The sequence below is a fragment of the Pygocentrus nattereri genome, chromosome 2 (genome assembly GCF_015220715.1).
Source record: "Pygocentrus nattereri isolate fPygNat1 chromosome 2, fPygNat1.pri, whole genome shotgun sequence".
NCBI classification, from domain to species: domain Eukaryota; kingdom Metazoa; phylum Chordata; class Actinopteri; order Characiformes; family Serrasalmidae; genus Pygocentrus; species Pygocentrus nattereri.
The window spans coordinates 4873138-4888137 of NC_051212.1; the positions used below are offsets into that span (position 1 = coordinate 4873138).

Here is a 15000-nt window from a genome sequence, read left to right on the forward strand (position 1 = left end):
TCACCAACACTTTGACCTCTCCTGACCACTGACCAGTTCAGACTGTTTTGGCTCGTGCTCTGTCCATCTCTTTTGTCGGCTCCTCGCTCGCTCAAAGCCAAAGACATATATTTAAAAGAAAATACCACAGAGGCCTAAATATCTAAACGTAGCGTCAAATCTTTCCGAATCTTCAGTGGCCACTCTCCCTTTATTCCAGCCTCCGTTCTCTTCAGGAGACTCACTTTCAGTTTCTCAAAGAATCTGCAGACATGCCCCCAAAGTTCAGTCTCAGAAGCTGGTTGCACTTTTTGCTTCTCGCCATCAAGTGAATCACATCACATCGCTTTGAGGTCAGAGATTTGCACCTCTAGTGAAGTCAGCGTGAAGGAGACCCTCTGATGGACCACGGAGACTCTGATGGACCACGCTTAACATCGTGAGTTCCTCAGTTAAGACTGTATAGAGCCTGTATGGACACTCAGCACTTACAGGCCTGAAGTGTTGCTTACATGATGGAATGGCTCTTCAGGTTGATGGAGAATGTGTTGCATAATAGATTCTATGTAGCCCCCTTTTTGAAAAGGGTCCTATGTAGCGCCCAAAAGCATTTGGCTGTTGTTATACGATTGGCGTTGTAACATGTGTTGGTGCTTTACAGAAGCACCTCACATAAAATAAAAAATATCAGTGTATACAGTGATATTCCAAAGTTTGGTCACCCTGGTCAAGCCTCACGTTTTATGGACTTCCTAAGTGAAAATAACTGAGCACGTCCTCCTCGTTGAAGCCCGGATAAGTTGAATTTGCTTCACAACTTTGAGGAAAACCTGTTGCCTTAAAAAAATGAAGTAATATGCAATGAAAATGTGAGTCAGAATAAGGTTTAAGGTGGAAATCGAGAGACTGACAGACTGTTTGATTGAGTGTTTATTAAGCCCTTAGGTGTCCAGAGCTCTTCAACAGGCCGTTGTATTACACACTTCTATGGTCTAAGAATAGCACAGCCGGTTTGTGCTGAAGTCCCTGTAGTTACTGGATAGTAAGCCTTACTGTGAGCCCGAGGTTTTAGGGGCTCAGGTATCTGGTCATGGTGTTCTAGCAGTGCAGTGTAGAACAGGGAGCGGTTCAGCACCGCGGACAGCTCCAGCGTCTGATGGTGCTGCTCTACGCTCAGCCTCAGCAGACGGCCAGGACGTCTCATCTGTAGCACTTTTCCACAGGATTTGTGTCAGATTTATGTCGGTGAGGGGAGACAGTCTGACCATACACATGATCTGACCACGCAGACGCTCTGACCACACAGACGCTCTGACCACACACATGATCTGACCACGCAGACGCTCTGACCACAGACGCTCTTACCACACACATGATCTGACCACACAGACGCTCTGACCACACACATGATCTGACCATGCAGTCTCTCTGACCACATACGCTCTGACCACACAGACGCTCTGACCACACACATGATCTGACCATGCAGTCTCTCTGACCGCATACGCTCTGACCACACAGACGCTCTGACCACACACATGATCTGACCACGCAGACGCTCTGACCACACACATGATCTGACCACGCAGTCTCTCTGACCGCAGACGCTCTGACCACACAGACGCTCTGAGCACACACATGATCTGACCACGCAGTCGCTCTGACCACAGAAGCTCTGACCACACAGACGCTCTGAGCACACACATGATCTGACCACGCAGTCTCTCTGACCGCAGACACTCTGACCACACAGACGCTCTGACCACACACATGATCTGACCACGCAGTCGCTCTGACCACACAGACACACTGACCACACACATGATCTGACCATGCAAATGATCTGACCACATAGACGCTCTGACCACACAGACGCTCTGACCATGCAAATGATCTGACCACACAGACACTCTGACCACACAGACGCTCTGACCACACAAATGATCTGACCACACAGACACTCTGACCACACAGACACACTGACCACACAAATGATCTGACCACACAGACACTCTAACTACACAGATGCTCTGACCACACAAATGATCTGACCACACAGACACTCTGACCACACAGACGCTCTGACCACGCAGACGCTCTGACCACACAAATGATCTGACCATGCAGACACTCTAACTACACAGATGCTCTGACCACGCAGACACTCTGACCACACAGACACTCTGACCACACAAATGATCTGACCATGCAGACACTCTAACTACACAGATGCTCTGACCACACAAATGATCTGACCACACAAATGATCTGACCACACAGACGCTCTGACGAAACAGACACTGTAAGATACACTCTGAGGAATGAAGCTCATACTGGGGAAAAAAGGAAAAGGACAGAAAGACGAAACAGAGAGAAATAGGGGAATAACGGGGGGATGTAAAGGAGAAAAGGAGAAAGATTACAAAGAAAAAAGGAAGAAAGACGGGAGACAAGAGAAACGAAGAAGTACGGAATAAATACAAAAAGAAGGAAAGAATGAAAGACAGGAAGAACGGAACAAACGAGGGATGCAAAAAGGAAAAACGAAGAAAGACCCGGAGAAGAGAAGCCAATGAAAGGGAAAAGGGAAGAAGAGAGGCATAAAGGAAGCGATGGAGAAAAAAAGAAAGAGCATAGTACTAATAAATTAATAAATGTCGGAAGGAAAGAAGAAAAAAGAACGAAAGGATTAAAGCATACAAGAAAGATGAAAGAAAGAAAGAAGGGATGAAAAGAAGGAAGGAAGGTGTGAATTAATAAATGACTTAAAACCAGAATGAAGGCATGGAATGAAGCCAATGAAGCTATAACTATGTCATTACATATGTATTACACAGTTATAGCCTAGATTACGTTCAGATCAGCGGTTGGAGTCTGAACTTCCGATATTATTCCGTTTGTTTTGATGTCAAACAACAACAAGGACATGATGGCGCTCCGGCTCGGACCACACCGCGGTAACTCCGCACCAAATTCACATTCTCAGTGAATGAAGCGCCTCCTCTTCATCACGTTAGTGAGAATCACTGCTGTCTGAGTTGTAACACAGTAAAAATGCCTTTTCGGAGCAGCTCTCGGCTCAGGAGGTCAGCAGTGGGTGGTTTGAGGGAGAAAGAGAAAGGAGTGACCGTCGTCTGTCAGAGAGAACAGAGAGTGAGTGTGACAGACAGCCTGGCTCAGCGCCAGCGTATCCGTCTCTGATTACATCGTCAATCATCTCTGTTAACAGAGGAGTCAATACGGAGCGCAGAGAGTTACTGACACGCCACGTAGACGAGCGTCTCGGCAGCTCAGCTCCATCCACCTGTTCCGAGTCGCCGTGTAGTGATGTGCTCTCTCAGCTTGTCTAAGCCCAAATCAGAGCAAACTTAAAAACGGCCTTTTATCACTCGTTATACACTCGTCTTTTACAGCAGTCGTATATAAACGGCATTCCTGGGAACTCCCTTTCTGCGCCTGTAAATGAAGTGTTAAAATACAGCACACGCGCGTTTCAGTACTGGCCATTCGATTTCACAGCACTTTGAAGTGAAAATGCTTTTTTCCTTTAAGTGCATATTATCAAAGGTGATTGTCCTCACATTGGGTGAGATGGTGGGGTTGGGTGACTTTCTGGTGGGCTACCTTTGGCCGCTGGCCTCACTTACCCATATAAATTGGTAGGAGATCACACGAGCCAATGCACTCTGCAGAAAAGTGAAGTCTTGAGGTTTTTGGATGGAAACGTGTACACAATATCCAAACGAACAGAATATGATAAGCGCGGTTTTGTGTTGGGACAGTAATGGCGTGAATGCACTTTTCCAGTCTATGCAGTGCTGCTGTCACGTATCCCTTGGACTCCATCCCCCAGACTCCTCCAGCAAGTCACGTCTCCTGCTACCGCTGCCCTGCCTCCACGCTCCAATCACAGGTCTCACTCTCCGGAATACTAACCGGTTCACCTGTGTTTTGCTATTGGTGAAGTATTGTTTCGTTTTACGACATCCGGAGCGTTTCCACTGTTTCTATGCCTCATCGTTTCCGACCCGTTTGCCTGTTTACCATTTACTCCTTTTGCTATTTTCCCTGTGGATTACCTGCCTGTGGCTTTCTGGACTGATTTCGTGTCTCCTCCTTCGGATTGTCTTGGCTTTGACCCACGCCAGTTTCGACTTCGAGCTCGAATTCCGTCTTTTTATTAAAGTTTACCTTGTTCTGGTTTCCACACGCGTCCGATTTCATCTGCGACGCTACAGCTGCGGAGCGTTAAAGTTAGTGCTCTGAACTTTTCTCGCCCCTTCAGTCCGCGAGAGACTTTTAAACGGAGTCACCTTAGCATTTCAATTCCCGTAGAGCCTCGGCGCGGCGGCCTGTGTGAGCACTCTAGCTGTCTGCGGCTTCACCTGATGAACAATTTAGCCGCGTTTTGCTGTCAGCGTGTGACAGAATGTGTTTAGGAAGTGAGAGTGCAGCGTGGTTCCAGAGCTGTTTCAATAAAGTGCAGGTGAGAACAGCACAGACAGTGTGAGAGGGCGGCAGCGTCAGACTAATGTCAGATCATCCAAAGAAGAGAAAATCGGCCGGTAAAAATCCCGTTAGTCCGATCCTGCTCATGTTCGGTGGCGCCAGAGGCTGAACGGTAACTCATTTTCAGGAATTTATGGGTTAGTTGATTAATGAATGCGGCTGACGTTAGCTCTGAGGGATGACTGTGTGTAATCTGGATTGTGTAATCTGATTAAAAAGTACCCCCGTTGTCTGGCCCTTCACCTATTTGCCTTGCGAGAACCTACCAGGAGCTTTCGCCCCTGACACCATAGCTGCTAGGATCATGTAGACACGCAAACCTCTCCACCACGGTAAGGTGGTGATCCAAGGAGAGGCCTGGGCCTCTTTGCTTAGGCTGCTGCCCCCGCGACCCGGACCCGGATAAGCGGTTGAGGATGGATGGATGGATGGATGGATGGATTATAAAGTAGGAGGGTGGGGCAGCCATAATCAGATTACAGTTCTTTTTTTTCTGGATTACTGTTGTTAAGGGTCACACTCCTGATAAGGTAGCCTCAAAAAACCAGCCTGTTCGTTCTCAATTTACTGACAGCGCCCATAAACTGCACGACAGCGATATTATGTGGTTGTTTGGGTAAAAGCTTTTAAAACCAACTTCACCATTAGGGGAGAACATGAAGGGGAATTCCACCAATTTTTAAAAAATTCCGCACCAGTGTATGGTTAAAATGTAGAGAAAGTCGTTCAGAGTGGTCCTGCATGGAATGGTTCATTCTAGTCAGAACTGTTCACAGTGGTGGTGATAGGAACCAGACGTCCGCCTCTAAAAGCTGCCTCACGGAGGGTGATTACATGACATGGTTCTGAATGCACTGCCTGATGCTTTTCAGATTAGAAAAGCAAAACACCTTCGTGATCGTGCTATTTTTTGCTAGGACCCCTGTGAGGTTTATCTAGGGTCTGCTAAGTAAACAGTTGTGGCTTGAAAGGGAAAGTTTTATCAGAACTTTGTAACGGACATAATTATATATTTGAGCTTGTCAGTTCTGACTTTGAGCTTCTGCCACTGTTTTCCATTCCTAACAACTGACTGCAGCCTGGTTCCAAGTGTGTTCACTGACTCCTAGTGTGTGTGTATTCACTAGTGTGTATGTGGTGTTTCACTTCATGGATGGGTTAAATGTGGAGGTGGAATTTCCCCGTTTGTGGGATTAAAAAAGTATCATTTAACTTCCAGAAGGCCTAGTGACTTTTTTCTTGAAATTGGTTCACCTCATTTCAAATCGAAGCGTGACTGGATGATTCCTCTGTCACGTCCTAATCATGTTCATAGTTAATCTGGTGTCTAAGGCCTAAAGCTCCTGGCCAATTGGAGAGCTTCCTTGGCTGAATCTACCTACAAACCTGATAATAATCCTGATTGGACATTTTTCCATAGAGAAGTTCACGAATATTGCGCAGTTTCGAAAAACAAATGTAAAAATACATCGAATGAAATGAAACTAAAATATATAAACTTCATTCCAAAACCGGCCGCTGGGTCATAGAAGGCCATTCCAAAGTGAAGCACCCTTCGTATGCAGCCTACATTGCCAACTGATGTATCCATCCAGGCCCTTGGTTACCAGTTCTCTGAACGATGCATAGGAAAGGGTTTAAAAAATGACAGAAAAGGAGGAGTCTTCATAGAACAGTCCCACCGAGGATCTGCTCTACCACTAGGCTTTGGAACGTAGCTCCAGACTTGAATTCTTTGGGGCCCAGACATCAGTAGACCTTCTCTGAAGACCTGGAAGGCCCACAGTTTCCCCACTGGATAAAACCACTTTGATATTTGACCACACATCAAAGGCACTTTGTCTGGTCATGCAGCAGTGACCCCTCATCCTGAGCCCTGCAAAGGCGCTTTTTCTTCCTATTGACCTAATCTCATTAAGGTTCCTCCAAAGGCGTGTTAATCAAAGTCATTTCTCCTCTGCTAAATAATGAATGCTACACAGAGCATAATGGTCTCTATTAAGCTCCCTGTCACTCGCAACATAACCCGCTAAGATATGGTCGTCTCGTCATGCAGAGAGCAGCTCACTGGAGAACGTTGTTCGGCAAATCAGAGCAGTTCAGAGATATGCACCCCATGGGCAGATGTTTGAAGATGATTGGTCAGTGTGTGGGCTGACCTGTTGTCCTGGTTGGCTGTCCACATGTCTGTATGCATGTCAGTGAGGTTCTTTAATTAATTCTCTGGAAAAACAGCCATTAAGTAAAAGTTATTCATTAGTCAGGACCGGGAAAAGGTAGACAGCATTTTCTCTCATTCCAGCTCCCATTCTCTTCAGGAGACTCACTTTCAGTTCCTAAAGTAAATCTGCAGACACGCCTCCAGAGCTCAGTCGTGGAAGCTGGTTGAGCATTTTCTGCTTCTCTTTATGAAACTGATCCCAAACACTCACTGATGTTTTTCCAAAAAGTTCATCCCCTTTCTGTTTCTCAGTGACGGCGTCTTAGCAGCTACACATCCTTTTAGTTTGTTAGGAGTTCAAGTTTTAAACTTTAACACATCGATTCCAGTTTGGGAAATTCCTGTTTTTTCCATGGACTTTCTCCTTTCCTATGCGAGTGGATTATCCCATGTCTTTACTCAGAAATGTCTCCTGAAAATCAAGAACTGGTTGTTTTGACTGGAAATAAGTAAACAGATGAGACGCTGTCTCTGACGTTTGCGCAGTGGTGTGTAGTCTGAGGATTGAAAAGTGAAGGTTATTTCATCGTATTTATTGAAGTTATTTGGAGTTTCTGTCAAGATGCTCTCTTGTGTTTACTGGCTTGTAAACCCCTTTGTTTCTCTTGTGTTTACTGGCTTGTAAAACCCCTTTGAGACGCCTCTTTCCAGTCAAAGTAGGCGGTTCTTACCTACAGGCAGCTACCAGGCTCTCTGACCACAGGCAGAAGTGTGGCTGGTGAAACCAGCGTTTCCAAATGTTTTTATACATCAAAACACGCACGGTTTCTGTCTTAATCCTGTTGACTTTCCCCCGTTTCCCAACAAATCAACACGCTTCAAATCTCGGCTGAAGCGGTGCTGCCTGTGTTCTTGTTTCTGGATAAAGGAAGTGCAGTTAATTTACAGTAGTGCTGATCGTGGTGAGGGTCCATCTCTCAAGGGAGGGAGGGAGAGAGAGAGAGAGAGAGAGAGAGAGAGAGGGAGAGAGAGAGAGAGAGAGAGAGAGAGAGAAGAGAGTGAGAGAGCGAGAGAGAAATAGAGAGTAAGAGAGAAGTGAGTGAGAGAGAGAGAGAGAAGAGAGTGAGAGAGCGAGAGAGAGAGGAGAGAAGAGAGAGAGGAGAGAAGAGAGAGAGTGAGAGAGAGAGAGCAGAGAGGAAGAGAAAGCAGGGGGAGAGACAAAGAGAGAGAGGAGAGAGAGAGAGACAAAGAGAGAGAGAGAGAGAGGAGAGAAGAGTGAGAGAGAGAGAGAGAGAGAGAGAGAGGAGAGAGAGAGACAGAGAGAGAGAGAGAGCGAGAGAGAGAGAGAGAGAGAGAGAGAGAGGAGAGAAGAGAGAGAGAGAGAGAAGAGAGAGAAGAGAGAGTCTCTCTCTCCCATTTAACTCTCCATATATCTTTTCATTTATCTCCCCATTTTTCTCTCTCTCTTTCTTTTTTCTTTCTTTTTCTATTTTTCTCTTTTTTTCTATTCTATCTTGATGTGTTCTCTCTTCCCCCATTTATCTCTCTCTCGTCTCTCTCTCTCTCCTCTCTTTGTCTCTCCCCCTGCTTTCTCTTCCTCTCTGCTCTCTCTCTCCTCTCTCTCTCTCTCTCTCTCTCTCTCTCTCTCTCTCTCTCTCTCTCTCTGTGCGTTGGGGATTAGCCTGAGCTCTGAGCTGCTTTCTTTCAGCTGCGGTCTGTAGATGGATAGAGGAGTGATTCTGTTGTCTGGAGTGAAAGAATAAGAAAGAGAAGAAAAGAGAGGAGTGATAGGTGGAGCTGGGAGGTAAAGCTGGATTACAGGCGCCTAACATAAACTCCCAGCAGGTCCTGCACACAGCACACAGATACAAGCAGCACGTCTTTTTCTGCTTCCTCTCTTTTTTCTCACAATCACAATTTTTTATTCTGCAAATATTAAAATGTACAAGATGCATTTCGGTTACTTTGCCACGTGTTTGTCTTTCTGTTGTTCACATCATTTAAGTGGTGTTGTTGTTTAGATCCCTCTCCGAACGCTGACTAAGCATAGGCACCCATTAGGTGTGTTGCTACTGTAGCAAAGCTTGTTCTGCAAGCCGTGGTGCTATGTAGAGCCACAAACACTCAAAGAACCGCCTGGTGAAATGGTTCTTCAGATTGATTTTCTCTCTCCTCTGTGTCTCACAGTCATATATGGAGGATCACCTGCAGAACCGCGACCGACTGGAGAAAGAGTGGGAGGCGTTGTGTGGCTATCAGGCTGAGCCGGCCGCCTGCTCTGTCGGCCAGGAAAAACAGAATGCCAAGAAGAACCGTCCCAACGGCGTGCTCGTCTGTGAGTGATACATTCAATATATATATAGAGACACACACTATATTTCCAAAAGTATTGGCTTCACACACGTATGAACCTCTTGAGTGACGTCCCATTCTTAATGTATAGGGTTTAATATGATGTCGCCCCACCCTTTGCAGCTATAACAGCTTCACCTCTTCTGGGAAGGCTTTCCACAAGGGTTAGGAGTGTTTATGGGAATTGCTGGCCGTTCTTCCAGAAGCGCCTTTGTGAGGTCAGACACTGATGTTGGACGAGAAGGTCTGGCTCACAGTCTCCGCTCTAATTCATCCCAAAGGTGTTCTATGGGGTTGAGGTCAGGACTCTGTGCAGGCCAGTCAAGTTCTTCCACACCAAACTGGCTCATCCACGTCTTTATGGACCTGCTTTGTGCACTGGTGTGCAGTCATGTTGGAACAGGAAGGGGTCGTCCCCAGACTGTTCCCACAAAGTTGGGAACATGAAATTGTCCAAAATCTCTTGGTGCTGAAGCTTTAAGAGTTCCTTTCACTGGAACTAAGGGGCCGAGCCCAACTCCTGAAAACAACCCCACACCATGATCCCCCCTCCACCAAACTTTACACTCGCCACAATGCAGTCAGACAAGTACCGTCTCCTGGCAACCGCCAAACCCAGACTCGTCCATCGGATTTCCAGACGGAGAAGCGTGATTGGTCACTCCAAAGAACACGTCTCCACTGCTCTAGAGTCCAGTGACGGCGCTTTACTCCACTGCATTCCACGCTTTGCACTGCGCTTGGTGATGTAAGGCTTGGATGCAGCTGCTTGGCCATGGAAACCCATTCCATGAAGCTCTCTACGCTGTTCTTGAGCTGATCTGAAGGCCACATGAAGTTTGGAGGTCTGTAGTGATTGACTCTGCAGAAAGTCGGTGACCTCTGCGCACTATGACCCTCAGCATCCGCTGACCCCGCTCGGCTTTATACACCTGTGGCCATGGAAGTGACTGGAACATATGCACTAAATAGCCACTTTATTAGGTAAGAGGTTTATGCTAGTAAAAGGCTGGACCCCCTTTGGCCTTCAGAACTGCCTTAATTCTTCGTGGCGGACTTTCAACAAGGTGTTGGAAACGTTCCTCAGAGATTCTGGTTGGTTATTTGAGTTCCTACTGCCTTTCTATCATCTGGAACCAGTCTGCCCTTTCTCTGACCTCTCACATCAACAAGGCATTTTCGTCCACACAACTGACCGCTCACTGGATATTTCCTCTTTTTCGGACCGTTCTCTGTGAACCCTCGAGATGGTTGTGCATGAAAATCCCAGTATCCACAGCTCTCTCCCCGGCGTCCTCACCAAGGTTCGTCACTGCTAGGTGTTCGGGCCACGCCTTCTTCATCATGATGCCGTCATCGTCGGGGCCCGGGGGCGGGCGCATGCCACACAGGCATTTTCCAATTATGTCAAAACTGACAAATGCCAAAAACGGAGATCCAAGGTTTAAAGAACCTCAGACGTCCGTTTTCGACATTTTTCAGTTTTTGCCATAATATTCGGGCTGCCTGCCCCGTCTGTAGCGTGTGTTCCACTGCTGCTCACAGTGACTTTCCTCTTCTTAGGATGGAACAAAGAACCTGTTCTCTTTTAGCAGAAGCCAGTGAGCAGCTGCTTTGGCCAATTTAGATCCAACATACATGCAAGTTTCAGTGCGTGGTTTATATGTTTTGCTGAAATGAACGTGTTTAATATTGAATATATTAAAAACAAAACATGAAACATAAAATTTGCCATGACTTCTGGCCAAATTTGTTGTTGTTTTTTTTTTCCCCATTGTGCAGTAAATAAACTCTAAATTTGCATTAAAAAATCTGTGTATTTTTCCAAAATCTACAGAAAAGCCTTCTCAGAACAATTATTAGGATACCTAGAATTATTAATACCCATAATTCTGGAAGAAACGCTGGCGGAGCTATAAACTAGACAGTGAACATGGCTGTGGGCTTAATGAATACTCATTTTTTCCCGTTCCCATTTTGTGGATGTTTGTGTGTTTAAAGGATAGTGAAGGGAACCAAGTGTTAAGCAAATGACTTGATGGTAACTAAATGCTTCGAATCACCCATTTACCGTTACCTTCTAGCATATCTGCTTGACCTTATCCTTAAAAAGTCATGTCGTCGCTGTACAAGCGTCCACTTAATGCCAATTAAGTGCTTAGTACCATTTGTTCACTGGCATCTACTTGACCTGGTCTTTAAAAAGTCATTTTTTGGCAGCTTCATTGAATTTGTTTCATTGTATCTTTGAATTATTAGCATTAACAGACTTTCCTTTTCCACTTCCACAGAAATATTTGCCAGATGAACCGCAGAGCTCACACGGTGTCTGTAATAGATGTATAATACATGTGTAATAACTATGTCATAGATGTTAATACAGTAAAGGTTGTCGTTTGTTGTGCTTGTATTGCAGATGATCACTCCAGATTCACCTTGAAGGCTGAAAACAATCACAGCAACTCAGACTACATCAACGCCAGCCTCATCGTAAGTGCCACTCTGTATTTCAGTCTGGGTCAGTTTGTTCCTTCTTGCCCTTTTTTTGTGGAGTCTCTGTTTAAGAGGCGGCTGTAAACGTAAATGCAGGTGCTGGTTTGCTGAAAAGCTGCCGGAACATCAGAGCTGAAGTCAAAGCGCGGAAAAGGCCAAGCGGAAAAGCACACCTTACTTTTTATGTTCCATTTGTCATATGTATTCGTTTCCAGTCATATATCAGAAAACCGACAGCGCTGCTCATAGCCGGGCCTGTGGGCATTTTATAAAAGGTTCTATCAGGAGAACACAAAGCTATGAATGTGAAATTCGCAGCCTTCTGAAGCTGACATTCAGCATTTATAAACCCATACTTATCTTTCTGAGTGGGCGCGAACACACAGGGGACTCTTTCTGACCTCAACGCTGCAGTTCACGAAGTTTTACAGAAACTTTGTTGCATTTTGTGCACAAAAAATACCCGTTTTTTAACATCCGTGGGGTTTTATGCGCCAAAAACAGCCGTCGCTCATTCCACATGACCATTTTCAACCTCTCTAGATCCCGCGCCATTAAACAGCCTGCGCCTTTAAGACACATATATATGTAAATGAGCTACATCGTGATTGGCTGCTCTGTGCCAAGCCTCTTTCCGAAAGCAGTCTGAAACCCTAGTCGTGACTTTAGCATGAGTGGGAGGAGCCAAACTTCTGGAGGCTGAATAGGCGGGTATATGTAAATGTGTTGGTTTTTCATCAAAACAAATATAACGGGTTCTATGGTATATTACATGTGTAATAACTGTGTAGTTACATATTAACAATCCCTGCAACAGCAATGTAACAACTCATGACGTATTCCCGGTTACGGGTGGATCTCAGTTGTACAGCTTATGTAAACGTACATGAATATTCTTCAGTTATTACTCATGGAATGACACAACAGCATACGTTCTCTTGTGTAATAACACATGTATAACAGGGTGAACTGCTTTTTTTTTTTTCTCCAGCAAGGCTTTTCTTAATGTAACAGAAGGTGTGTAATTAGCTACAACAACACAGTACAGATGGATTACAGTAGTGCAGCTTATGGAAATACATAAGCATCAACAAGTGCACGCTGGAGTAGGTTGATAGCTTGTCTTATGTAATTCCGCATCCGTAGCTGGGTGAGGTTAATTATGTATGCGTATGAACTTAAGGATGCAAATTACAGAAACATGGCACTTTCTTAAAATGCACAGTCATAAAAACAGTAGTTGACTCTGTTACACATGTGTAATTACATGACAGAAAACATGCTATTACAGCTCAATAACGATGCTCTTGTGATGTCCCACGACTAAAACCTGAAGTTGATGCATGTGTGTTTGGAGGAGCTGTTTTACTGCAGTCCACCTATATATTACAACTAGTTACATTGTTGTTACATGTGTTATTAATATGTAACTACACAGTTATTACAGACATATAACAAAGTGGTACCAATCCATGAACTAAAATCAGGTTGTTTTTGCCTGTTTTTTCCCGTATATTGACTGTGTGGACTGGAGGGTGAATGGCACATTTGAAACTTTATAGCGTTCCTGTGCTACACCTAAGTTTTCATTTATTATCATGGAAAATTAGGTTCAAACAAACCCCAGTTTTCCATGATGATGAAACAACTTTTAAAACAGGCCGTTTCACCAGAGGTGGATGAAGTACTCAAACCATGTACCTGAGTTAAAGTAGAGACACCCAAGGTAAAATATTCCTCCAGTAAAAGTAGAAGTTCCTCCCTTTAGACCTCCACTGGAGTAAAAGTACTAAAGTATTTACCTTCAAATGTACTTAAGTATAAAGTAAAAGTACTAAAAGAGTAATTCTGGCTCTGATGTCCTGTTATCATTTTTATAACCAGACTGGCTTCATGAACTCATTTCAGGTGAAAGTCCTCCAGCGTCTCTCTTGGTAAACCAGTCTTTTAATAGAACCTCATTAATTAGTGACGCTGACGTCTATTAAAATGATCAGAAGCACAAAACACTGAAGGTAAACAGTTTCCATCAGGGAGAACCGAGTGGCTCTGAAATCACTTTTTACACACAAGCAAAGTTTCATTTTCAGATTTATTTACAACTTAGTTCCAAGTTTAAGTTGAATAAAAACTGGCTTTAAACTCAGGATCACAGATGAGCTCCTTTACTATGTTGATCTGTAGGCGTCTGTTCATAAACACAAACCAGCCCAAACTCATTTACTATAAAATGAAATGGTGTTTGTAGAAATTCAGAAAAAAGCCACGTCAGTCTCGACTGCATATGTGGACATATTTCTATATTGAGCTCTATTTACACAAAGTTAGGTTAGTTCATCATTTATGTTGAACAGACTCTCCCAAAGTTTTACGCTGCTGCGCTGACGTTGAACCGCGTGCTGCACTGGGTCGGTATGACCAACAGGTCAAAACCAGCTCTAAACAAAGTGACCGCTGGGCCCTGATTGGTGCTCTGGCTTTGCGCTTCTTTCGTTTTGACATGTGACGTTTTTATACACACGCTATGCTTGGTGAAATGACTCTTACGGTTGATAGAGAATGTCTTGTGGTTTTATGTGGAAACATTTTTGAAAAATATTTCTATGTAGCACCAGAAAGTGTTTTGCTTGGACCAGGGTTAGGCCTAGGACCAGGGTGAGTGTTGGGTTTAGGCCTTGGGTTGAGATTAAGGTTTGGGTTAGGTTTAGAGTTAAAGAACATTTCGGTTCATTTAGTAAATATTTACTTTAATGTAATGTGAAAGTAAATTAAGTATCAACAAAACATCTAAAGTGGACTATCCAAATAAAGTGTTACCCACATTTCTCGTTGGTTAATCTTAATAAAATGAGATCAAACCAGCTGAAAAGCGTGATGTTCAAATGAGAGGAGTGAAAAAGGCACCTCAGCTGCTCCTGCTGCTCCATAAAAACACAAGAACATGTAGGATCTGGGCTCTTTAGAGGAACAAGCAGCCCAAAAGTGCTAAATTGGCTAACTATGAAGACCAGCTGCCAGCCACCGCTAGGCATGACGTCGTCTCCCCGGCGCTAATTGATGGCTCTTTACCGCGGCTGGTGAATAGCCATCGGTAGCTCCTGACAGTCCAGAGGAACCGGAGACGTGAGAGAGTTTTTGGAAGTCACTCTTTCTTCTGTTCTCTCCATCTCCTGTGACCCTGACGAAGGGAAAACAAAAGAAAGTGTGTGGGTCTCTCCTCCCTCTCTCCGTAATTATGGCCCAGCGGGGACCTGACAGCCTGCGCCACCAAAACTGTGATAATTACGTCTGTCAAACGTTAGCTTCTTCCTCGTTAGCGCAGAGAGAGAGAAAAAACACTCCGAATGACTCACCGCCGATGTTTTTTCCCCTTTCGTTTCCCTTTTCTTCTCTTTTCCGCCCTCCCTCATTTGCAGAGGACTTCAGGGGCTTCCAAGGGCTTAAGAACGTCCTGACCTGCAAACTTCCACACAAACACAAGCATGAACACAGACAGACGGAAAAAC

At 44.8% G+C, this 15000-nt stretch overlaps 1 protein-coding gene across 1 annotated transcript in view; it reads left to right on the top strand.

Moving 5' to 3' along the window:
- Window positions 1–15000, top strand: part of ptprn2 (protein tyrosine phosphatase receptor type N2) — a 460965-nt gene that overhangs the window by 389928 nt on the left and 56037 nt on the right. The window contains exons 16-17 of the mRNA XM_037546545.1: window positions 8837–8984; window positions 11418–11491. Of these exons, the coding sequence (XP_037402442.1) occupies window positions 8837–8984; window positions 11418–11491 (222 nt within the window). The remainder of the gene's footprint in view (window positions 1–8836; window positions 8985–11417; window positions 11492–15000) is intronic.